The following is a 27,027-nucleotide window of genomic DNA, read 5'->3' as shown; positions in this document are numbered from 1 at the left end:
GAGTTTTTTTTATAAACCCCTTTGCACTTTTTTGTAGGCAAAATAAGGAGTATGTCTTTTCTCGAAGTCTACCAACACACAACAATATGATAACCAAACTACTCCCCCCCCCCCCCCCCCCCCCTTTTTTTTCTTTCTTTCTACGTTTATTTTTTTATTTTTTTGAAGGGTGTGGTGCCGACCGGCCGCCCTCCTTTAATTTTCACCCAGCGAGAACACTGATGTTACCACAGTTCACAAGTACCAGTCCAACCGGAGGGGACTACAGGTTTTGTCTCCATCCTTCAGTATGTCTGTCCGTCATTTGGACCCACATATATTTTTCTGGATGTTTTTTCACAATGCCTTGATATATTGAGCTGAATATTTTTGTATACCTTTATGATATACTGTCTTTTTTTTTGGAGCCGGTAGGGGCCACCTATTGCTTTAGCAGTACTCTCAGAATGATTGTTTAATCCAGTCCCACTCATTAATAATACAAATAAAACAAGTTTTTAACCTCTTTTTTTTTTTTTTTTAAATGTACTTTTTACAATTAAATACAGTAATCAAATAATGTTTTGACAATATTGTGTTGACTTATCAGCAGTTAGAATGTTGGTCTTTATTTCTTTTTGTTTTCTTTTTTATGGTCTATATATTTTTAAAGCATTTTCTGTCGTGTTTTTCAGTCAAGGTCCTGGAGAAGAAGCATATAATGAGAGAGAAGAAGAACGAGTATGTGATGAGAGAGAAGGAAGTGTTGACCAAACTCAACCATCCTTTCTTCATTCAACTCTACTGCACGTTTCAAGATGTCGACAGACTCTGTATCCTTGTACAAACTCAACAGAACATTCCATGGTTCAAATCACGGCTTAGTTTATTCTTTATATAGTGGAAGCCCTCTAAACTGAACACCCTTGGGGCCAAGTAAAATGTCTGCTTTCAGAGGTATCTGGTTTAGAGAGGTTAAGTTCTGTACTGATTTTTAAAAAAGGACCGTGAAAAATGTCCGGTTTTGGGGAATTTGGTTTACAGAGGGTCCGGTTTTGCGAGGTTTCTCTGTACTTATCTCTACAATATTTAAATGCTCAGCATAATTAAATTAAAAACTTTATTATCAATACAGTGGTTACTATAGCTGTACAGTTATTAGTGTTTTGGATGTACTTATCTCTACAATATTTAAAAACTCAGCATAATTAAGTTAAAAGACTATTATCAATACAGTGCGTACTATAGCTGTACAGTTATTAGTGTTTTGGATGTACTTATCTCTACAATATTTAAAAACTCAGCATAATTAAGTTAAAAGACTATTATCAATACAGTGCGTACTATAGCTGTACAGTTATTAGTGTTTTGGATGTACTTATCTCTACAATATTTAAAAACTCAGCATAATTAAGTTAAAAGACTATTATCAATACAGTGCGTACTATAGCTGTACAGTTATTAGTGTTTTGGATTTACTTATCTCTACAATATTTAAAAACTCAGCATAATTAAGTTAAAAGACTATTATCAATACAGTGCGTACTATAGCTGTACAGTTATTAGTGTTTTGGATGTACTTATCTCTACAATATTTAAAAACTCAGCATAATTAAGTTAAAAGACTATTATCAATACAGTGCGTACTATAGCTGTACAGTTATTAGTGTTTTGGATTTACTTATCTCTACAATATTTAAAAACTCAGCATAATTAAGTTAAAAGACTATTATCAATACAGTGCGTACTATAGCTGTACAGTTATTAGTGTTTTGGATGTACTTATCTCTACAATATTTAAAAACTCAGCATAATTAAGTTAAAAGACTATTATCAATACAGTGCGTACTATAGCTGTACAGTTATTAGTGTTTTGGATTTACTTATCTCTACAATATTTAAAAACTCAGCATAATTAAGTTAAAAGACTATTATCAATACAGTGCGTACTATAGCTGTACAGTTATTAGTGTTTTGGATGTACTTATCTCTACAATATTTAAAAACTCAGCATAATTAAGTTAAAAGACTATTATCAATACAGTGCGTACTATAGCTGTACAGTTATTAGTGTTTTGGATGTACTTATCTCTACAATATTTAAAAACTCAGCATAATTAAGTTAAAAGACTATTATCAATACAGTGCGTACTATAGCTGTACAGTTATTAGTGTTTTGGATGTACTTATCTCTACAATATTTAAAAACTCAGCATAATTAAGTTAAAAGACTTTATTATCAATACAGTGCGTACTATAGCTGTACAGTTATTAGTGTTTTGGATGTACTGAGCTAAAATTTCACAGTAATAAATAAAATTGTCATTTCTACTTCACCTGACCTCAAACAGTGGCATATTCCCCATGGGATATTAGTCTGGTCTGAACATCCCAACAGCAAATGGGATGGATAAAATCTGCCAGTGAGTCCTCTACTTCGTGTTCCAGTCACCTGACTAATACTTCCTTCTTTCTCCTTCACTGGCTTGGTTCGGACGTGTGGGTTTTTAAAATTTTTTTTTACTCCAGTCAAATCTAACAACTTTCCAATGTTTTTTTCTTTAACTGTATGAGATTTTGTTCTTAGTTACGCACGACAAGGGGAACTGTTATATTATCTACACAAGTTGGCGTCATTTGACATGGAGTGCACCAGGTTCTATTGCTCCGAGATTATCGTCGCTCTTGAATACTTGCACAGTCTCGGCATCATTCACAGGTAACAACTTTACCTACAGTGTTCGAGATTAAAATTTTTTGGCAGTATCTCAGTTGGATACTAACATTTCCAAATATGGTATCCCACCTGAGAATTTAGTATCCCCAGGGCTTCTAGAAATTTTTTCAAATCCACTAGCCATGGGATCAGTGATTTTTTAAATTTACTAGTCATGATTAAAAATTAACTAGCCCTAGTTTACATTATGTTAATATAATTTTACTAAATAATAGTTATAATCAGATATGTTACCTAAAGAGGGAGATAGAGATTAAAACATTAACCTTGGGGTCAGGATATTCATATTTACAAAATAAGATTTAACTGCAACATTTGACTCGTTTTTGTTTTGTTTTTTTTGTGGGTTTTTTCACCAGCCGTCGGGCATGGTAATAGCAGGGTTGAAAATTAACATGAAAACCATGGTTGCCAGCAGGGCCAGTTGAAAACAAATTAACTGGCCCTTCTCAATTTCAACTAGCCCTCCAATTAGCACATTGTAATTTAAATGTACAGCCAAAATTAAAACTAGAATATTCTTTGTTGAATAATAATCATGTGCTCTCCGTATATACTGTTTCCTTCAAAAGGAAACCGATGAACTGGCATGTAACTTCATAATGAATACAGTTAAAATTCATATAAAAACATATTATTAAGTTTTAAACCCATACCAACTCAAATAACATTTTTAAAAAAATCCAGTATAAATAAAATGAATTCTTTACAAATTACCATTAAATTATGATGATTAAATCTCATTTTTAATACAGGGGTGAAAACAAAATGCTAGAACATCCGAGGTATACAACTTGCCTTGCATTGTCTCTGAAGTAAAAACAGATAATGCAATACAAAGAGAATAAAGGTAGAACTGTGCATGCTTCAGTATATAAACCTAGTCTCGGGGTGGCAGTTCTCTTTGTGGCGATGGACGAAGCACAGTGTACTTATTGTTTATTACAGTAATATTTGAACAGTTATGTCATTATGCAGGGCTCACCCTGGATCAAAAATACCTGTAGCCAAAATATTAGCCAAATGGAATTTTTATTAGCCATATTAAGAATACTTTAGTCAAAATTATTTTACCTAGTACTGTGTAGAGTATTTATATATGAATCTGAAAATGCATCTTTTTCAGCTAAATGTGTACAAATTGGAATAAATCAGAATAGCAAAACTGTATTACCTGATCAAAATCAAAGACAGCAATGGGGGTAGGGGCAGTTAATATATTACTTTGATTTTTTCAGCGAGGGATGGGCGGGGGGTGATGCATTATGCTTTTTTTTAAATATAGAGCTTATTATTTCTTGAAATGGCTATCTTTATGTTACTTTGAATTGCTTTTTTTTTTTTAACTTTTTTTTAAAGTAACCGATCAATTCCCGACCCCCAACAATTCCATAATTTGCGGAATGTTGTTGCTTTTGATTTCAGCGTAGTGTTAAATGCTTGTGATTTCAGCGTAGTGTTAAATGCTTGTGATTTCAGTGTAGTGTTAAATACTTGTGATTTCAGCATAGTGTTAAATACTTGTGATTTCAGCGTAGTGTTAAATACTTGTGATTTCAGCGTAGTGTTAAATGCTTGTGATTTCTGCTTGTAAAATACCTAGGCTAAGAAGCCGACTTAACAGTATATTTCATTTATATATAGATATTTTTTTGTAAACCTTAATAAAATTAAAATTTACGGTCTTTTAAAAATCCACCTAACTTATTAAATTTCACCTCACAGTCTTACAAATCTATATCTAACAAATATGATTATTGTAAACTAATTTTATTCAGTTTACTTGTAACTGCAATTTGTATAAATACCGCATGTTGATTTCCCGCGATCGCAATATGCATACGTGCTCTTGACCATGGGTACGAAATTAACAAAGACAAAAACATAATCGAAACTGCAGTTAGGTATTCATTGATGCCAACAACTACTGTTTTTCTACAAATTTACATCAAGATTTACTCCGTAATTACTTTGTATTGTTTCATGTCCGCAACAATGTCTCTTTATACGTGGGTGTCAGCTGACTGAAGCGTGACGTATATTCGTGCCGAGAGCTGTGCTCCGTTCAGCCAATGAATGTTCTTCCTAACGTTCGCGAACAATTTGATTGGTGTCCGTTGTGTCCATTTGGTTTAACGTGAACCAGTTTTGCTTACATGTCTTTTGGCCCTGAACTGGCATGTGTATTCAAGTTACAGACTTTGATTTCATACATGTTGAATGCATGCCGTTAAAATTAATAACCGTGATTATTAAAATAAGCAAACTTCTTTAGGCCTATGCTGTATTCTGGATGATACCGTTTCTCCTTACTGGTCGCGAGATCGCTATTATGCTAATTGAATATTTGGTATTATTATTATGTTTGAGTTGTCGAATAGATTATGTAACAGTTTGTTTACATCAGAAGATAGAAAATGGCTTAGCCAAAATTTTAGTCACTTGCAAATTTTATTAGCCATTTTTTTTATTTAAATTAGCCAATGGCTAATTTGGCTTCCGACAGCACGAGCCTTAATTATGTAAATCTTGGATATGCCGTATATGCAAAAATGTTCGCGAATAAAATATACCGCGAAAATCGCTAACACGTTGACAGCACCGTGAATTTAATTACACGCAAAGTTATTTCCGATTTGATATAATTTTTATGGATACAAAAAAAACAAGAAGTCAGAAGTACCTGTTAAATTTATACCGAATTTCGTATGCACTTTGTCTTTACCACCAAATTATCCACACGGTCACGTGGTTCTGTAAACCTGCATTGTCACATGAATTTGGTCGGAATGACACACAGTTGGGTGTAAGTCTGTTGTTTTGTTTGTTTTGTTTGTAACCTTGAATGGAAGTTTGTGTGTACCATCAATAATTAAAAGTTATTTCTTCTGATATTTGCGTTTTTCAATTTTCTGTATCCCATGTGCGTGTTCCATCGATAACATGTCTTACATACATACAACACTGACATCTCGCTGACAGCATGGTAATATGTCCAAGTGTGTGCGTGAAATCGTCATTGAAAAGAGTTTGGCAAATGAAATATGGCCATTATGGGTAATTTTGATTTTATTATCGGGGGACAGAGTCGCGAAAATGTAAAATGAGAGCCCTGTCGCGAATTATTTTAGCCGCGAAAATATTTGCGTATATGGTGTTCTTATTTAATGGAACTCGTTTAAATTTAAAACAATATCGACAACAATAATCAGTTAACTGACCTTTGGAGTAAGCCCTGGGCTGTAGTAATGGAAAAGGTCCTTGTTATTTGTAAATATGCGCATGCGCTCACGTTAGTGTGAGTTAAAACTACAAGATAGGTTTTGATTTTGTCCTAGAATAATGTAAACTAATCAAATATGATTCCTTTTTACCATTTCATTGAATAACAATTGTCAAATAGTAGCTCTACTAGATAATTATGGCGTATCCATTTCATTCTAATAAGCCGGTGACTTCTAGATTTAAAAAATACATACAGTGTCTTCAATACGTTTTGAGCTGTATTTTTAGAAGACCCGGCCCAAAGCCACAGAAGCTGAATCTGGCTGTGTTAAAATATAGAGCATGTTCTATGACTTCTGCTGCTGTAGTTCGCGCCAACACAGACGCGATGTGTTTTGTCACATTCGATTAAGTTTCAGTGTCTTTGTTTTTTAACTGGTACCATACTTGCCAGACCCTAATATCGATGGTCGCCTAACGGACTACTTCTGTAAAATTCTTAGTCGCCCATAGCCAACTAAGGTTGCAACTGCTAATTTTCAACCCTGTAATAGTAATTATTTACTAGCCAAACATTGAATATCATTAGCCTTAGAAGCCCTGGTATCCCACTTAAATGAATTTCATAAATAATATCATAACAAACTTGGACGACAATGTTCTTGTTACCAGTCTATTGCTACGCTGCAATCAAAATTGCGGAATTTGTGATATTCGCAATCAAACGGAATCTGCAAAAATATTTGCTGCATCTATTTTTGAGTAATGTTGACATAAATTAATATTTAGTAGTAATCTATAAATGTTTCTGACAATACTAATGATAAACCTACCTGTATAAATGTTCTGCACATGTGGAATCAATACGTCAAATAAAATTTAAAGGGAGAAAACATCCAACAAAAATAATAGCGACTTAGCAATTCCCAGTCTATTGCTACGCCGCTATTGCTCCAGTGTAGCATTAGACTGGGTATAAGTTGGGGTGGGGGGGTGTATTGTTATGGCATAGCATTAGACTGGGTACAAACTCCAAAATACTTTTACTTAACTTACCAGTAAATGATGACTTTCATTGTTTTAGCAGGATTAAAAAAAAACCCATCCCGGTGGAATACTGGGTTCTTGAAGTCTGGTATCCCTGTGATATTGAGATACCATTAATCTCGAACACTGACATAACAGAGATGGAGACTTTTACTAGGCTGAGACGAAGTTGGCCAACAATATGGTTGCATTGTAGTTTCCCCAATTCCTGACGGGTGCACTCAAGGTTATGCTAATGTGTTATATGACGAGAATTGAGTTGTATGAGGGTTTAAATAAACAACTGGACAGTCATAAAGTCGTGAAAGCAGAAGGTTGGCCAACTTTGTGCTGGCAGTTGGTAGTCTGAGCCTAGCATTAGATAATGTATTATTGCAATTTTCCAAACTACTGTTTATTTGTGTGCCTACATTATTTCAGCTTAATTAAACAATTAAATCATAAATCACTAATTTGTTTGCCTAATTCTATTTTGTCCAGCATATAGTTCAAAATTCCGTTTTGTTTTTTTCTCATTAAAAAAGTCATATTTTACTAATCTTGTATCTAACCTAGTAGAATCAGTAGTTAAAATCCTTTATGCAAGTTAGGTAGACTTGCCAAAGGACAAACTTAGAATGTTTGGAGATGCCTGCGATCATGTTTATTGCTTTTAGGGAATTGATGGAACAAATTTTAGTGATTGTTTTATTTCAGGGACTTGAAACCAGAAAACATCTTGTTGAATGATGAAATGCACATTCAGATAACAGACTTCGGATCAGCCAAGATTTTAAAAAGTGACTCAGGTAGTGACCGTATATGTGATGTTTTAAATTTTATTCACTTGTCCCAAGCGATGTGTGAACAAAACAACCATTCATACACTTGTCAGAATCCTCAATCCTATATTAGTTTCTTTTTCGTAACATTCTGGTCTCAGGCTTAATCATTAGAAAATGTTTTTTCTTTTAATATCATGGTATGTGTTATCCTGTCTGTGGCATGGTGTATATAAAAGATCCCTTGCTACTAATGGAAAATGTAGCGGGTTTCCTCTCTAAGACTATGTCGCAATTACCGAATATTTGATATCCAATAGCCAATAGCCAATGATTAATAAATCAATGTGCTCGAGTGGTGTCGTTAAACAAAACAAACTTTTTTCTTTTACTGACACATAAATGTATTTGCAGTTAATCTCAGCACATAACTGATTTCTTTTATGTTGTTTACTAATATTACAGTCAGATATTGTATGTATTTTATTGTCTGTCATCTTGCTCTGTGTATGAACATATTTCTGAATACAATTTGTACGGAAAGGTCCTAATCTAAACTTTTAGTCTGTCGACAAATCTGTAATAAAAATCGATAAATATTGTTTAAATCTCAAGTATTTGTAGATTTTTCTTTCTTGACCACACTATAGAACCAGTGAATGGAGTACTTTTATAAATAAATGGTACCAGATATGTGAAAATAAATCTCCTAGCACAAAAAGTGACATTTCAAACTCAGCTGTTTTAATATACAAATGATTATTTCCAGAAAGAACGACGTCAAACTCTGGAAGACGCAATTCGTTTGTAGGAACAGCTCAGTATGTCTCACCTGAAATCCTTACGAGTAAAACTGCCTGTTACAGGTACGTACAAAACTATTAACAGAGATATTCAAGGTTAACTTTATGAAAAAGTAAAGTTAAAATCAGATAAAAACTGTATTCAAATAATATATGTAATCTATCAGTAAGTGACAAAGATGAACTTTGTTAAATTTTGTTGTTAATAATATTTTATGATTTACGGCTTCTAGTTTATTTTTAAAGATGGTGGAATTTGCAACAAATAATTCATGATTTAAAAAAAAAAAATTAAATGATAAAATTGTGATTTATCAAAAATACTGTCTCATTTTACATCCACATTATTCATTTATGTAATACAGGGAATATTTTGTTTTCAAAATCTTCATTAGCGATATTTCTAGTTAATTTAAAATGATTAGCAAATAGTGTTTAATGTTTTAACATTGTGCAGCGATGTCTGTAACTTGTGTAGTGAATCGCAACGCAGTACTGAAAAATACTGTAACACTCCGCTAAAACTTAATTCTGTTTCTATTTTAACTTCTATTAATCGAGAGCTTTATGTACTGCCCTGCCTATAGGAAAGTGAATATAAAAGATCCCTTGCTGCTTTATTGATTGAAGTAGCCTATGTGTTGCTGGCAGGTTTCATCTATCAACTAAATGTCGAAATAATCATGTTTTACAAAGCAAACATCTGTAGTTTAAAATTTGCTGAGGTGTTGTTAATCAAATATTCCTTTCCTTTCTATGTGTTGTAACGTGCATTGTTTCTCCATTTCAGCTCTGACCTGTGGGCTCTAGGCTGTATTATTTATCAGTTTCTATCCGGTCTCCCGCCATTTAGAGGATTGTACGTTTTCTTATTACAGATTAGTACTTTTACTTTTTTATACTGATATTATGCTGATGTCTGCTTTTGAAAAGCCTAGGAGAGTGAAAAATTGCACTCTTTGAAATGTTAAGCGAACAAAGTATACACTACTAAAAATACTTAGGAGGCCGTCACATCCCTGAACATGACTGAATGTTTTAGATCATATATGAATTTATAACCTACATACTAGTAAGTAAAGAAGTTGTATTTTTCATTGTGAAATAGATTGTGTAAAATAAGATGGCAAAGTTTCTTTGTTGTTTAGATATCGCAGTGTTTTAGCCGACTTTTCGAGTCTTCAAATACTATTATGAGAACAGGGGTCGGCCAATACTTATAGTCAACCAAACATGTCTTAGAAAATATTATAAAATTTTGGCGTTTACAGAAATATAATACTAATGAAAACTTGTCAGTCGTTACAAGTATGAAAAGCTTAACGTTAGGTTATTTAATTCATATTATTAACAGTCTCTTAATAATTAAGTCTCATTCCGGTGTCCATTTGTTTGTTTGATACAACAAAAAAAGTTATATATATATATATATAAGTTATATAGAGAGAAAAATATATTATTTTTATTTTTATTATTTAACAATCTCCGGCTAAAGCCACTTAAAGTAGGAACTAGTTGGTGCCAAATTTGTCACATGATCGGAATGGTTATTAAGTCTTTTGTGACTGATATTTTGTCCTTGATTGTCGTTTTTATTGGTCAGAACTTTCTAGGTAAGTGGTAGTGTTCAGAACAATTATCTACCTTGGGTGCTAAATAATAATTACCCCATGTTCATAAAACAGAACTATATTTATAATTTAGCTATGTCCATGAAATCGATTACTTAAAGGAAGATATAAATCAAAGAACAATAGAATAATGTTATCCCACATTAGGGGATTATTATTATTTTTTTAACTTTTGTTTTCAGCATATTTGAAATCTATATTAAAATAGTCTTTGTACTTGGATCAGTTCACCAAACAAAATGCCCGCGATTAACTTGGTAACAGTGTTGCATGAGATTGACATTATCTCGATCGGATATATCTACATATTTTCTGGTTCAACTATGTAAATGTTGAGTCGGCTTATACATCATACCAGTCTTTTTGCAAACTATGAGGTCGGCCTATCCACAGTGTTGGCTAATACACAGCGATATACAGAATATCAACAGGGAACTAGTTGCACTCACAAACAAGTCATATATGTAATGTGTATAAAAAAAACCCAGATGAAATTTTAATGATAAAACATGAAAAATTAAGTAGCAAAATGCCTGGATACATGTTGTTAAATCAGTATATAATATTGGATGTCTAATAATAAGCTGGTAATGAGGATGTGTGACAGTTTTATGTTATTTAAATTACTCTTCTTTTCTTTTTTCCTATTTCAGGCATGAATATCAAACATTTCAGAGAATTGTCAAGTTGGACTATGAGTTTCCAGAAGGTTTTAATGCCACAGCAAAAGATCTTGTAGAGAAGCTTCTTGTAGGTTTTGATATATATCGTATATAAGCTGTATGTCACGCATGTTGTAGTTAGGTTTTGATATATATTGTATATAAGCTGTATGTCATGCGTGTTGTAGTTAGATTTTGATATATATAGTATGTAAAAGAGAGATGTTTGTACGATTAACTCGTCTGCTATTTAACTCATAGTCTGTTATATTTTAATTCCATTAAATCTACAATCTATTTCAGAGGTCATAATTTTCAACACACTTCACCAAACCCTCGCCTCACCCGTGCTATCTTTTTTAATCCAGCAGGTCATGTTGTTTTTTCAGCAGGCCATATATTTCCTTTGGCCTGTTATTCGAGACAAATAATAGCAGGCCATATTTTACTTTCTATTTCGAGCACTGTGGTCCGAAATACAAGCTTACAGACTCAGGTTCTTGTCTTGATAGTAAAAATTATTGAAAATATTTTCAGTTTTTTTAATTGCACGCTGATTACTTTTATAATTTTATTATATGTATTCTTTTCAATGAATGTATTCATGTTTATGATCATAAATTGTTAAGTATTATTAGTCCCCTAGTGGTCCAACCAGATGGAACTATAGGTTTCACCTCCAGCCTTCTAAGTGTCTGTCTGTCTCACAACCAGATGGAACTATAGGTTTCACCTCCAGCCTTCTAAGTGTCTGTCTGTCTCACAACCAGATGGAACTATAGGTTTCATCTCCAGCCTTCTAAGTGTCTGTCTGTCTGTCTCACAACCAGATGGAACTATAGGTTTCATCTCCAGCCTTCTAAGTGTCTGTCTATCTCTCTGTCTGTATGTCTGTCTGTCTGTCTGTCTATCCCACAACCAGATGGAACTATAGGTTTCATCTCCAGCCTTCTAAGTGTCTGTCTGTCTGTCTGTCTATCCCACAACCAGATGGAACTATAGGTTTCACCTCCAGCCTTCTAAGTGTCTGTCTGTCTATCTGTTTGTTTATCTGTCTGTTTGTCTATTTGTCTGTCTGTCTATCCCACAACCAGATGGAACTATAGGTTTCATCTCCAGCCTTCTAAGTGTCTGTCTGTCTATCTGTTTGTCTATCTGTCTGTTTGTCTGTCTGTCTATCCCACAACCAGATGGAACTATAGGTTTCATCTCCAGCCTTCTAAGTGTCTGTCTGTCTATCTGTTTGTCTATCTGTCTGTTTGTCTGTCTGTCTATCCCACAACCAGATGGAACTATAGGTTTCATCTCCAGCCTTCTAAGTGTCTGTCTGTCTATCTGTTTGTCTATCTGTCTGTTTGTCTGTCTGTCTATCCCACAACCAGATGGAACTATAGGTTTCATCTCCAGCCTTCTAAGTGTCTGTCTGTCTATCTGTTTGTCTGTCTGTCTGTTTGTCTGTCTGTCTATCCCACAACCAGATGGAACTATAGGTTTCACCTCCAGCCTTCTAAGTGTCTGTCTGTCTATCTGTTTGTTTATCTGTCTGTTTGTCTGTCTGTCTATCCCACAACCAGATGGAACTATAGGTTTCATCTCCAGCCTTCTAAGTGTCTGTCTGTCTATCTGTCTGTTTGTCTGTCTGTCTATCCCACAACCAGATGGAACTATAGGTTTCATCTCCAGCCTTCTAAGTGTCTGTCTGTCTATCTGTTTGTCTATCTGTCTGTTTGTCTGTCTGTCTATCCCACAACCAGATGGACTATAGGTTTCATCTCCAGCCTTCTAAGTGTCTGTCTGTCTATCTGTTTGTCTATCTGTCTGTTTGTCTGTCTGTCTATCCCACAACCAGATGGAACTATAGGTTTCATCTCCAGCCTTCTAAGTGTCTGTCTGTCTATCTGTTTGTCTATCTGTCTGTTTGTCTGTCTGTCTATCCCACAACCAGATGGAACTATAGGTTTCATCTCCAGCCTTCTAAGTGTCTGTCTGTCTATCTGTTTGTATATCTGTCTGTTTGTCTGTCTGTCTATCCCACAACCAGATGGAACTATAGGTTTCATCTCCAGCCTTCTAAGTGTCTGTCTGTCTATCTGTTTGTCTATCTGTCTGTTTGTCTGTCTATCCCACAACCAGATGGAACTATAGGTTTCATCTCCAGCCTTCTAAGTGTCTGTCTGTCTATCTGTTTGTTTATCTGTCTGTTTGTCTGTCTGTCTATCCCACAACCAGATGGAACTATAGGTTTCATCTCCAGCCTTCTAAGTGTCTGTCTGTCTATCTGTTTGTCTGTCTATCTGTCTATCTGTTTGTCTGTCTATCTGTTTGTCTATCCCACATACACTTTTTCCAATCTTTTATACACAATGCTTTGAGATATTGAGTTGAAAGTTTGTGTATAGCTTTATCATGTACTGTTACAGATCATGTTTGACTTGCATGATATTATACTAATTTTTTTACAGAGCTATGGTCCTTGAATTTAGGAGATTAAAAAAACCCAAATTGGCCCTGGATGGGGACATGTATTGCTTTAGCATTACTCTCAGAATGCTTGTTGTTATTATCATTGTACATACTTTGAGTATTGATATATTTATTCTGTGTTGTTTCAGGTGATAGACCCGACAAAACGATTAGGAAGCCAAGAGATGGGCGGATATGCAGAACTTAAAAAACACGAGTTTTTCAAGGAAACGGATTGGGAGAACCTCACAAAAACAAAAGCTCCACCCCTTGTTCCGTACCTCCCTGGCACAAGTCACAACCCTGAAATGTGGAGTGGTCATGATTCAAGGGTCGGTCCTAAACACATTCACATTTGTAACAACAGTAAACAGAAACATTGTTACACATACAGATGTCTTTCTGGATTAAACACTGTGATTGAAAGACATGGTGGTTGATTTCTTTACACAAAAAACAATGTTAGAAACAGATGCCTCTCCCCCCCCCCCCCCCCCCCCCCCCCCCGATTCCACCACCACCTCTACCTGAACACTGCTACCCTAACATACACACACGCTAAAGACAAAACTAGAAATATGTGTTTCTTCTTCCCACACGAAACACAAACAGAATTGCAAATTTCCCCTTCTGAAAAAGCCGATTTGCTAAATAAAAAAACACCAAAAACTTTAGACATTTTCCATTACTAATTAAGCCAGTGTTATTCTTTCTTTTTCTTTTTTTTGCAATGTTAAATACAGTACATGTTGGGGAAAAAAACATGTACCTTCCAAATAAAATGATTCAGTTTCTAAAGAGACAGATTATTCAAAACCAAATGGATGAAATATTATATTTACTTTATTTATTAACAATAGTGAAAATATTTTGAAAACAAAAGACTATTTTTGTGAGTTGACATTTTGCGGTAGTTCTACATGAGCAGAACATGAGCATTTGTTCATGTATTTAGAATTATTAAGTGCGGTGCTGTATTATCTCTTCTTTCATTTTTTCAGCCTGGCTTTGATGACAAGAGACTTGTGGAAATTATTTCTGATGGATTGTGAGTTCTATCTTCAAATTGTAATTTTAAGTTGATGTTGATCATCGCATACCGTTGTTTGACATCCAGTAGCCGATTTGTTCTGTTTTCAGTTAGGTTATTTGAAATTTTCCAAAAAAAACAACAATTAATCCCATTCAGCCACTCATATATTTACGTGATGCAAGATGGGCAAACTTTCTTTTAACAGTATATACTTTGCTATTGTCTATTTTAATGTTTGGTTTGCTGTATGTTTCCATACACTTTGAAATATTAAACTACATTGGAACAGAATAGGTGGGGGGAACACTAAAAAATAAAATGAAATATAACCTGTTTTCATCTACATGTATGAAATATCCTTAAAATATGTAGGACAGCTTTCTCATTAAAGGATGCCCAGTGGTAAAGCACTTGCTTGATGCACAGTCGGTCTAGGATCGATCCCCATCAGTGGACCCATTTGGGTTATATCTCGTTCTAGACAGTGCGCCATGATTGGTATATTAAAGGCTGTGGTATATGCTATCCTGTCTATGAGATGTAGTGATTTCCCTAGAAATTTGGCAAGGCACGGTAGACCATTTTTGGGCCACTTGTTTTTCATTAAAAATACACAAAAATTAATAGAAATAAACATTAGTGTAATTTATGTGCTTGCTTTAATAAATGAATGGCAAAAGATTAAAAGGCATATTTTATTAATTAATAATACCTTTTTGGGTGTTTTATAAAGGCAGTATTAGAATTAATTAGTGAAAAAGACTTGTTTAATCTCAGGGCAGCATGGTCCTGAATAAGGCAAGATGGTGCTAGACTAGTGAGCTGCACCATGCTAAAACAAGCTAGTGAAAACACTAAGATGGTGAAAAAGATCCCTTGCTACTAATACGGTACCGGCAGGCCACTGCAATTAGCGTGGGAATTACGTAAAGCATGGCCAAATACCTAAAAATAGGTCAACTTTAACCCAGATTATCTAATTTTTACAAACATTTAATAAGTTTATTTTTAACTTCACATAAAACGTCTTTGAATACCCTGTCTATACATGCATCATACATGATGATTTAATTTTGGGAAAGTATTGTAAAATAGCAATATAAAACATGCATAATGGCCACTTAGCGGTTTTTCCGGCCATTGTTTTAATCTGTCCAAGTGAAACAGCCAGAGGTAATCGGCGTTTTGAACAAATCGCTATGCGATGTATACACTGAACTAGGTCATGTCATTACCATATTAAGGAGAAGATGACAAGCTTTCGATACGTACCTAATTTGCTATGAATTTTTTAAATATTTATTTATTTATTTACATTTTAAAAAACCCTCGTGATTTGGATCAATAAATTCGATATAAGCATACAAAATAATACATATAAACTAGGTATCAAATTAAAGATGAAAATGTCTACTTTCGTTTGGTATACGAAACTATGCATGTAAAGCTATCCTCACTTAGCGCTTTGCAAAAGAAAAGGGGAACCCCGTTTGTGAAAAAATGGCAGCGCCCATGGAAGACATGGATGGCGACGATGAAACGATTCCATCGAGATTTCAGTCTGTACTATGTAAGTATTTAAAATTATTGATGCAATCGTTGACGGAATTGTTTGTTAACATGTTGCAATATATGTGTCGTTATTAATTATCTTTTAAATTATAATATTGATGATTGAATTGGAACAGGTGTATAAATATGTAAATACATTTGCTATCGTCAATGTGGCCAATCGATTTTTTTTTTTCGCGGCACGAGTAATGAGCTATTCGTTCAACTTTGTTAAATTGCTAACGTGAAATGGTCATTAGAACATAATGTGCATAAAACTAGTACATAAAATTGTGTTTTATTAGTTTTATTGCTAATTAAATTGTTGAAGCGGCATGGACCTACGAGTTCGCTACATTGGTCACGTGACCTTAATACAAGCTTATGATTGGTTGACACAAAAGCTGGTAGTAATAGCTATTAAAAAAATACTTATGTTATAATTTATAGCTTATATTGAAATCGTTTATTATATTATTAATACTGATTGTGTTATATTTACTTACAAGCTACATTGCAGTTGTTTTTCTTTTGTTAAAGGGGAAGCACTTTATTATTATAAATTTTTTACTTTTTTTTCCAAAGAAAATTTATATTATATTTAAAACTCCATGTTTAGGTTTTAGGTTATATAGGTTAATGCTAATACATGTCAGTTTGAACATACCTTACTGCACTGGCAAAAATATAACACCTGTTTGACTTTATCATTGATTTAAAATAAAAATAAAAATTCAATTCCATTTATAATATTATGTTTAGCCCATCATACTGGAGGAAACCATTGTTTATCCCAAGTGGCAGCACATACTTTTGATATTCTTGAGTTAATAAGCAAATGTGTGTGGAAATGATTACTTTCACAAATTAATGTAATAACTCCTAAAATTTAAATGGACATTTGTGTATTAAAAATTGTACTACAAAGAAATTATTTTATATTGTAAATTACTGATTACTATAAAGTAATTGGTGTATATATATTTACTTCCGCAAGTCTATTCTTCCTCACTTCTTACAACACGTGTGAAAATTGAAATGTTATAAAGTTATATGACTTGGTTGATCACATGGTTTTTAATAACTGATTTTCTGTTTTTGTTTCAGTTGATGATCAATATCATGTTTTGGAGAACATTTTACTGGCGAAAGGACGAGGAAGACGACCAACAATTCCTGTATGTGATTGTACCAACAGAATCATTTTAAAGCTGATACTGTTGAAGAATAACACTGGAGTCTCATGGGAAGCTATCGCAGAATTATTCGGAAAACTGTTTCCAGAAACACCAGTGGGAAAATTTTATAGAATCAGAAAACGTTGTTTACAGGCTTCATCAACATTCACAGGTTCTGACTTAGAGTTTCTTGATCAGGCTGCTGCAAATATAGATTCTGCTGGACCAGGACTTGATATCATTGGTATCTACCGATGCAGTCTCTTAGGAGACTTGCAGTGTTTATCAAATGTAGTTGATGGTCACCGTCTGACAAATGGCTTGATTGTTGAACTGGAAAAATTTCGGAAAAAGGAGTGCCTTCCATGGCAGTCGGCCTTTCAGTGGTTCGAATGTTTTGGTGTTAGATGCAGTGGAAATGAAAGCAAAATAAAGAAAGCTGTGAATAACATTGTTTCAGAATATCGAACAAAGGCAAAATCTAAAAACAAACACAGCAAAACAACAGGTCAGCATTTTGAGGATTTCTGCAGTACACTGTTCAAGTATCCAGCTGGCACAATTTTATCGGATATAACAACAACTACAAATGAAGACACTTCCGAAACCACTGTACCAACTGTTGACAAAGCTGTAAGCAAATCTAAAACTAATGTTCAACTGGGAACATTGCTTCGTAGTACACAGGGACAGTTAAAAGCATTAAAAGAAGAAAGTGAACTTCTTAAATACAAACTGATTATATGCAAGGAAGAATGTTCCAAAAAACAACAGCTGATTAATGAATTGCAAGAAGATGGAGAGAACAAAGACAAAGAAATAATGGAGCATGTCACAGCTAAAGCATTACTGATTGATCAGGTGGCCGAGCTACAAGGAGAGCTAAGTTTGATAAGACAGAGTAATTATTATAAAAGATTACAAAGAAAGGATGAACAACTAAAAGAAAAAGAACAAAATTTAAAACAACAAAATGAGAAAACCCATAGATTTGAAATGCAAAAAATAAAAAAGCAGCTGAAGATGTTACAGACAAAGTTGTCGCATAAAGATAAAACTATAAAGCAGTTAAGAGACACAAAGTGTAAACTAAATGCAATGGTTAAAAAAATAAAACAAGAGTGTGACAGTTACATAGTACAAAATGAAGATTTGAAAAGTGGTGAAAAAACATTATTAACAAAAGCTGGAAACAAGTATAGCGATGCTGTTGTCAAGTGCATCATTCAGTTGATTGGAGAAGCAAGTGTACCAGCATCTCGGTGTGCAAGTGTCATTCAGTGTGTTTCAAAGTGTCTCTTTGATCGTCAAATAGATATTGATAAATTGCTGTCTGAAAGATCAACACTTCGCTATGCTGACAGAGGTCATGTTCTTGCGAAATACCACATTGCCGACTCAATTATGAAGTCTGACAGATTTGACATGCATTCTGATGGAACGAGTCGTGACCACAGAAAGTACATTGGCAGCCAAGCAACCCTCTCAAGTGGCAACATTTTTAGCATGGGATACACAACTGTTTGTACTGAGGACACCAAAACACTGCTAGACATTTCAGTCACCCTTCTCAAAGAACTAGCGGATATTTATGATGATGATGGAGACTCAGTGGACCAGAACTTCAAAGAATTGCTTCAAAAGTTGTCTGGTTTGATGTCTGACCGAGCCAGTGTCAATAAATCCTTCAATAAAGCTATGAATCAGTGCCGCCAGGAAGTTCTGGAGGATAATTCAGCTCAACTTCAGTTTTTGTACTGCAGTGCTCATTTTCTCCTCGGTCTCAGCAGTGAAGGTGAGAAAGTTCTGAAATGCCTGCAGAAAGAACTAGATGGAAAACTTGGTCGAGACCAGCTGTCCATCTTCAACTCTTTTTCCAGTTCCGGAGAATCCGCAGTCTCGCGCTACATCAGAACAGCCTGTGATGTACTAGGACCACGAGGCGACGAAAAGAGTGGATGCCGCGATGCATGGGAGGCTTTCTGTGCCATGAAGGGGTTGACGTCTCACATCAAGAGTTACCGTGGTAACAGATTTAATAATTTTTTTGAGGGAGCTGCCAGCTTACATTTTCACAGAAAAGACATACAGGACTTTTTCTCGAACTACAGCTTGAGTCTAAATCTCAAGTTGCAAAGTGTTTTGGCAGACTGCCAGTGTGATGTTGTTGATACTCTGATAGCAGCTGTGGGCATCACTTATTTCACTGTCACTGGTCCCTACTGGAACTTGTGCACCAGCAAGACTGAGTACCTTGATCTGTACCGCTACATGTCACCAATGCGAGAGAAGTTCCAACAGTATTCATCTGATGCTAGCCCGTTGCTAGAGGATCCACTGTCTGTCATCCCAGAGTTTTCTGTTGAAGGTGGTGAAGTCGTTGCTGCTTTGATGGAGGTGCCTGATAGAAAATTACTTCTTGATACTCTACAAAAGCTGTTTTCAGGTTTTCTTGCAGTGACAGATCGGCAACTGGCTGACTTTCTTCCATCAGGAAAATATTATGACATACAGGATCCGATTTTACGGCAAAAGATGAGGCACTGTCAACTTACAAATCTGACAGGTGAACAAAATCTTGGCGACTTGGATTACAGCTTGTTTGTGAAACGCCATGCCTCTCTACACTATAGAAGCTTCACAAACATGATGTCACGCAACAAAACAATGTCGTCATGGTTTCACAAGAAAACAGCAGTTGAACAGAGGGATCTGTTATCCATGTCTAAGTCAAAGTCTGAACCACTGAGATTAAAACACAAAGATGTGGAGAAAGCTATTCTTTGTCAGCGGCAGGAAAAACTTCTGATGAACCAGAAGCAATTGGAAGAAAAGCGACTGAAGGTGATAAAACGAAAGTCAGTTTTATCTGAAACTGTGAAACAACAAGGCGGCCCATGCTTGTGTCCAAATGATGTTGACACCCTATTGAAAAACTGCTCCACCAAAACTGCAGCAAAAGTCAGATTAAATGCAGAAATTCAATACCAGAAAGTTGTCCTTGGAACAAGAAACAACCTCTTGAAGTCTGCAAAATTGTCAAATGATGAAGTGGCAGACAACTTGAAGAAATATCTGGCTGGTGTTTCTGCAACTGATGTGTCTGATGTTGACAGCCTTGCAGATGAGTTTGATGTGCCCGAGACCGATGTGCCTGATGTGCCCGAGACCGATGTGCCTGAGACTGATGTGCCGGAATCTGCAAGTGCAAGTGGTGCCGAATCTGATTTAGATGATGATGGTATAATATTATTGCATATGTAGTTTAATTTTGAAATGCGATAAATTCAATTACGTCAGATTTCAACATGATGTAGTGTATATCACAGAAAGCAGTTTTGACATCTTGTTCATTGGGCATAGATTTGTTGAGTTGTACTAATAATATATCAGTATACCGTCACTGTTAATCTGGAAGTAAACTCTTCATGTGATTTAAACATTTGCAGTGTAAATTCAAATAGATTAATTTCTCATAAACAAAATACTTGTTTGAAGGGATTTTGATATTTTCATATGTCATTTGTTACAACAGGATTTTATTGTTTAATAGTCTACATAATGTTTGTTTTGTTTTTTTAATGTTAATTACGATAGAACAAATTATACAAACATATTTGTAAAAAATTGTTTTATTCATTATTCAGGTCTGCAAACCATAATTGCAAGCAGATTTCGGTTTTCCAGTCAAGGAACTTGGGTCGGTGTATTCTACGACGGACAAAGTGGACCTGATTACTTCATTGGCCAAGTGATCGACCTGTCATCCACAGAGTCTGGAAGAGTCACCTTTCTGGAAAAGTGTGGACTGAAAAAAAATCTTTTCCGATTTCCAGCATCTGCTGACATTGACACAGTCTCAGCAGACTATGTTTTCAGTTCTGGTTTTGATGTAACGACAAAAAATGGACGAACCTGGAGTGTTACCAGTTTTGAAGAAGTTGAAAAACTGTTTCAACAATATGTGGAGCTTTACTGTTAATTTGTTTCTAATTTTAAACAATGCTGTGCTGTTAAATTGTATGCTTCATCATTTAAGACTAATGGTCTGATGACCAAGCAATTAACAAAATCATTCTATATACGTGAAAAGACAACTTTATTTTTAATATTTAATATTCCTGTTCCTGGTAAATCTGTGTCATAGTGAATTTTAGTAACAAGCATAGCTCCATCAAGTGACTGTTGGTTATAACATATGTAAGACAGTACAGTGCAACATGCATTGATAGTTTTATTTTTACATGAGAATTTTTTTTTCCCCTAATAGTTCATCATTAATGGCTTCACCGCTACAGTTGAGTTATTGCTTTGACAACGGATACACTGCTCAAATTTCAAGGAGTGTACTATATGTGTAACAATCTTGGAGCAATGAATTTAACACCCAAGAGAGTGTTATGTTGGCACTTTCACCACGCAAAATCTTAGGAAGATATCTTCAATAGTTTTAGAGTGAGATCCATTTGAAAACTGCCGAAATACGACATTTTGGTGGTAAAATTTTCCGCATTATATTTTTAACATTTTGTCAATATACCAGATAATATAGTTAAACCAATGGGTTTAACACACATAATAGCATTTTGTAAGCACTTTCACCATGCAAAATTTCAGGAAGATATCTCTAACAGTTTTAGAGTGAGATCCATTTGAAAATTGCTTAAATAAGCCATTTTGGTTGGAAATTTTTCCGCGCTACATTTTTAACATTTTGTTATGTTTAGGAGCTTGTAACTTCATAAATTACATTCCCAAGCACTTGAAAAAAAATAGGCTTGTACTATAGAACTAGTTGTGTATATATTATGATTCTTTGGATGTGTAATGCTATTACTTTATGATTTATGATTATGCGAAAATGGGCCCGAGGCCAATTATTGTTGATTTTTGGCGCATATTTTCCTGTTTTCACACAAATAATAAACTAGGAAAATAGTAATAAAATTAAGACATTCTTAGAAAATTAAATGTAGATTATTACATATATCTTAAAATTAAGTAAACTTTTTATGTCATTCCATATCATTTTGTGATATTTATTCCAAAAAGGGCACCCCTATAACGTAAAACTGTTCTCGACGCTTGCGAAATTACTAAAATGGCCATATTTCAAAAACTAATAAAGATATCTTAAAAACTTTTTCTGTTCTGTGTTTGTATTCTTCCATACTATAAGAATCATGTATTGTAAGGGTAAAAATCACTAATTTTAATTTTGGATGCTGGTACCTACATAGAAAAATGTAACTGGTTTTCTCTTTAAGACTATATGTCAAAATTAGCAAATGGTTGACATCCAGTAGCCGATGATTAATAAAGCAGTGTGCTCTAGTGGTGTCATTAAACAAAACACACTTTCGTTAAAAGATACATTTTCAGACATATATAAAGTTTTTGACACCACTGTAAAAAATAATGATCTCCACTGTGGTAAAATGTTAATACAATGTGCAGGGATGAGCAGAGAAGGATATAGGAGTTGTGTGTTCACTTGAGTTGTGTGCTCACTTGAGTTGGTTGCTCGCTTGAGTTGTGTGCTCACTTGAGTTGGTTGCTCGCTTGAGTTGTGTGCTCACTTGAGTTTCAATGGGTTATAGCAGTGAGTTGTCCCCTCTGGTATACCTCTCTGTTTGGTTCTGTTCCAACCAGTACCATATGACTCGTACCTCCTACAAATGTGCATTTAAGACATCCCCAGATGGTTGGCAGAGTGCTCCTCAGAGTTGCTTGGGTTGGAGGATCAAACCCCCTCGATGGACCCATTCTGTTATTGTTTTTTCCCCATCCCAACAAAATGGCCCACGACTGGTATATTAATAGAATCTATCACCATTGTGAGGGGCAGATATGGTAGTTCCAACCAGAGGGACAAAATGTTTTTATGAGGGCCGACATTTACCGAGGCTCTTATAAAAACATTTTGTCCCGAGGTTTGGAATTGCTTATCTAGCCTACACCTCACAATGGTGATTGATTCTTTTTCATGCCCATTTAATTACAGTAACAAAACATTTATTTTGTAAGCTACGGTTTGTTTATTTAAGAACGAATCCTAAACATTTCACCTACAAACTCATTTAATCATACATGGAAAAATATAGTCCACTTGATGCAACGGCATAAAAATGTAACTGCTTAACCATAAATATAAAATTTAAAATATTAATTTTATTGAAGTATTTTTAAAACCATGATCCAACGTAAAATGGCAACTTGGGGAATAAGTAATTCAAAAGAATTCTGAAAAACATAAGTTATGACATCAGGCGTATTTAGAAATCATCTAGCACTGCAGGGCTGGACAGATTTATCTAGCATCATGCAAACACTGGCTAATTCAGTCCAGTGGACAACAACAACGGCTATCTGCTGTCCTGTGTGTGGGAAGTGAAAATATAAAACCTCCCTACCTGCTGTTTGAATCATTGTAATATTCTACGTTTTTAGTTTGTCAGAAGATGAGAGGGTAAAACAGTTGCAAGACCAGGCAAAAACCAACGACTATCACCGTTTTGTCGAGAGCAACCTCGTGTTGAAGCAGGGTCTCATAGACAAGAGGAAGGTTAGTGTGCTCATTTTAATATAGTAATATATGTGGCTTGTTTTGTGAGTTTCTCCATATAATACAGTTATTGATCGGCAGCACGTCTCATTCAGAGTTCGACAAACCTGCTAGCCCGACGCCCGTGGCTAGTGGGTTTTAAGTTCGGGCTAGTGAGATAACCCCCTCTCCTTATCGCTCAATCGTGTGTTTTTTTATTTTTCTCTCGGCTGAAATTTCGTTTAATAAATTTGATTGTGACGTTTGTCATCGAAGAATATCAACAACACCATAAGTATATAATAATAATCCACTTGAACTAGGTCTGCAAACTGCAGTAACATGCTATCTCTACATCGTCACATTTACAGCATGCATTGTTTACTTTTCCCTTTCAAGTTTCTGGCACAGGAAATAAGTCTAATGACATGCGTGTTTTGATTGGTTGGACACGTCACATGGTAGTTAAAATCGCACACATGTTTTAGGCTAAGAACTTGGAAATCACCAATCGCAACGACAGGCTAATCTCAATCAAGTAAACCCCAGTCATGCTTTGAATTTCAGTTTGTTTTATTTACCTATTGTTTTCTAATTTAACACTTCGCTAAAGCATGCAGCACACGCTGCGACAAGTGGAGATTTTTGTCACCAGAGACAGAAATCTCCACTTGTCTCAAAACCCCGCATACTAGGAGACCAGTGCGCACACTTGGCGATGACAGGAGATTTTTATCGCCACCTATCGCACATTTAAGCCTTGTATTTAACTCTTCCTTTCCTCGCTGAGGTCTAATAGTGATCTTTTCCCAACATACATTGTTGTTGAAAGGCCATTTTAGGCGCAATTCTGATACCAATGCAGTTGCTAGCAAGTGATGGTGCTTTCGTGACGTCACTTAACTGCACCTGAAAAAGAAATGGCGGCGGCGTTCAACCAACGCAAAAAAGTTAGGCTTATTTTAGCCATTTACCTGCTTCTGCGCCGGCGCCTGAACCGGTACCCGGCAGAATGCCGGAGATATTGGGTAAAAGGTTGGGTTGGACGGAGGGAGAACTTGGGCGCGTACCACACACTGGAACTGGAAATTGAAGACCATGTGTGTTACAAGCAATATTGAAGTCATGTGCCACGACAGCCAGCGTTGATGGGTCAATCGAAGAAACTAGTCTCGCGTCTCCGTCGCAAAACCCCGCACACGCTGCGACAAGTGGAGACGAGTGGAGACAAGTGGAAACAAATATCAAACATGTTTGATTTTTGGAAACAGTCTCATGCGACTGTTTCCACTTGTCGCCGTACCCTAGCACACGTCGAGACTTGTTGAGATTTTTGTTTCAAGTCCCTAGCACACGCTGAGATGAGTGGAGATTTCTGCCTCCTGCGATAAAAATCTCCACTTGTCGCAGCGTGTGCTGCATGCTTTACAAAGTGAAAACGGGACAATGACGATGGCTCACACTTGACAAAAGACCAAACGTACAACATGACAAAACTGAAAGTTACAACATAATTTAAGTGTTTTATTTTACTGTTATAGTCGTATATGTGTAATCTTACAAAAAGTTTTTAAAATCCAGTTATAATTGGGCTAGTGCTTTATCTTGGTGAAAACCACTAGCCCTGTGGCTAGTGACGTTTCAAAATATTTGTTATACTCTGTCTCATTGTGTGTAAACGATTTTAACTCTAAAAGTTTTATTAATGGAGATATTTAACTAACATCTTCTCTGGGTTTGTGTGGTGTTGGTACTCCTGCCGGCCATGTCAAAATATGTTTGGTGGCTGACTGGTTGTATTTAGCTACATTTACTCGGGGTTAGGTTGATTAATGCTTAATAACTGAGATATCGGTGTAATCTTTGATTGTCTTTATTTGTATAAGTGGTTGCCTATGTCCCCGGGGTTGGGCAGTCCATGACTTTCTCAAACATTTGTAGAACATTGCAAAAAAAGTTAGAAGATAGGAGGCGCTCCAAGGAGAGGAAGAAAAGGTGCAGACTATTTAATATAAGCACCTGTTTAATAGAAGTCAACTTGCCCTATGTTAGACTATTTTGAAGAAACATCATAAGGTGGAGACTTGAATTCATTTGACTGTCCCATCCGTGTAGAAACAAAATTAATCTTTTAATTTGTTAAAGTTGTCAACTGTTTTCTCTACATTAGTAAGACTAGACAGTGGCCAGTTACAGGTTGTATTTATGTTGAAGTTTTATCAGGAGACGTTTTGAACACATGTCAAAGGTGGTTTGATTGGTTATGTGAAATGTCAGCTGGACATGGAATAAAGACTGCCTTTATCAGATGCACTAACCGAGATCATGACTAGAATCTGAGTTAAGTCAAATTGGCTTTGTTACGTCTCTTACATGCAGTGTTCAGTTGATCTTTATTACCAAAGGGTTGTACATTCCACTACATCTCTATATCAGCATCTCTGCAGTATGTTGTTTTATGGTTGTTAACATCTCATTTGATTTTTGTTTTTAGGGACTGTTCTCTCGCCGCAGGATGTTTCTGCTAACCGAAGGTCCCCACCTATATTATGTCGACCCTGTGAAGAAGGTTCTTAAAGGGGAAATACCATGGTAAGTGTAGACATAGACTGATTTGTGCATTCTGAAATATTGATTTCTTATTGCAGCCAGTGGTTCACAAAGGCCTTGATGTGTGCTATCCTGTCTGGTGCATATACACTGAAATGTGTGCAGACTGTGTGTATCCAGTATAAGATAGTTTGCTGGTGATCAAAATGAGTAGCTCGTGGAGTGACAGTAGCAGCTTTCCTCTCTCACATCTCTATGGTCCTTAACCATATACAGTAGAATCTCACTGGGTCAGACTCGGAAGGCCGCATACACCGCATTGCTTGAACCAAAAATGAAGTCCTCAGTTACACTTACACATTGTTGACAGAATGTTGGGTTGAACTACCCGATGGGTCGAACACTTTCTCAAGCACTGACGGGGTTCAAGCCAACGGGATTCAACTGTATATGACACTACATAACTGAAGATAAAAATGTATCGTTAAATATTTCTGTCTTTCTTTCTTTGTGAACTATCAAAACTCATGTTATGTTGACAAATGTTTACAGCATGCCATACACAGTCCTTTTTAAGCAACCACTTAATACAGAACTAAAAATCTTCAAACAGCTGGCTACTTAATACAGGTCAGTTTGTGTTAATTATATCAGAGAATGATAATAATATCCCAGCTTAATTGTTAATCCACTGTTGTGCTGCATAGGAAGTCTGTGAAGATCATAGGTGACTCCAGGACTTCTAGAATTTAAAATCCACTAGCCATGGGATCAGTGATTTTTTTAATTTACTGGCCATGATTAAAAATTCAGTAGCCCTACTTTACTTTAAGTTAATACAATTTTACTAAATAATAGTAATA

At 35.4% G+C, this 27,027-nt stretch overlaps 2 protein-coding genes across 2 annotated transcripts in view; both read left to right on the top strand.

Annotated features, from left to right (window-relative positions):
- LOC121378389 (3-phosphoinositide-dependent protein kinase 1-like) overlaps positions 1-27,027 on the top strand; it is a 37,224-nt gene that overhangs the window by 5,158 nt on the left and 5,039 nt on the right. The window contains exons 4-13 of the mRNA XM_041506539.1: positions 675-812; positions 2,554-2,698; positions 7,685-7,776; positions 8,519-8,615; positions 9,343-9,411; positions 10,837-10,933; positions 13,458-13,640; positions 14,310-14,356; positions 23,521-23,635; positions 26,109-26,206. Coding sequence (XP_041362473.1) covers positions 675-812; positions 2,554-2,698; positions 7,685-7,776; positions 8,519-8,615; positions 9,343-9,411; positions 10,837-10,933; positions 13,458-13,640; positions 14,310-14,356; positions 23,521-23,635; positions 26,109-26,206 — 1,081 coding nt within the window. The remainder of the gene's footprint in view (positions 1-674; positions 813-2,553; positions 2,699-7,684; positions 7,777-8,518; positions 8,616-9,342; positions 9,412-10,836; positions 10,934-13,457; positions 13,641-14,309; positions 14,357-23,520; positions 23,636-26,108; positions 26,207-27,027) is intronic.
- Positions 17,898-23,500, top strand: LOC121378388. Its single transcript, XM_041506538.1, has 2 exons — positions 17,898-20,311; positions 20,718-23,500. Exons 1-2 carry the CDS (start codon positions 18,067-18,069, stop codon positions 21,050-21,052), a joined length of 2,580 nt encoding a protein of 859 aa, XP_041362472.1. The 5' UTR covers positions 17,898-18,066; the 3' UTR covers positions 21,053-23,500.

The sequence above is a fragment of the Gigantopelta aegis genome, chromosome 8 (assembly GCF_016097555.1).
Source record: "Gigantopelta aegis isolate Gae_Host chromosome 8, Gae_host_genome, whole genome shotgun sequence".
Classification (NCBI taxonomy): domain Eukaryota; kingdom Metazoa; phylum Mollusca; class Gastropoda; order Neomphalida; family Peltospiridae; genus Gigantopelta; species Gigantopelta aegis.
This window is presented reverse-complemented; position numbering and strand designations above follow the sequence as displayed.

Excerpts from the sequence above, each read along its gene's own strand:
- LOC121378388 (XM_041506538.1), top strand. The coding sequence starts at position 18,067 with ATGCAAAAAATAAAAAAGCAGCTGAAGATGTTACAGACAAAGTTGTCG. Across the intron at positions 20,312-20,717 it reads ATCTGATTTAGATGATGATG|GTCTGCAAACCATAATTGCA; the intron begins GTATAATATTAT and ends TTCATTATTCAG.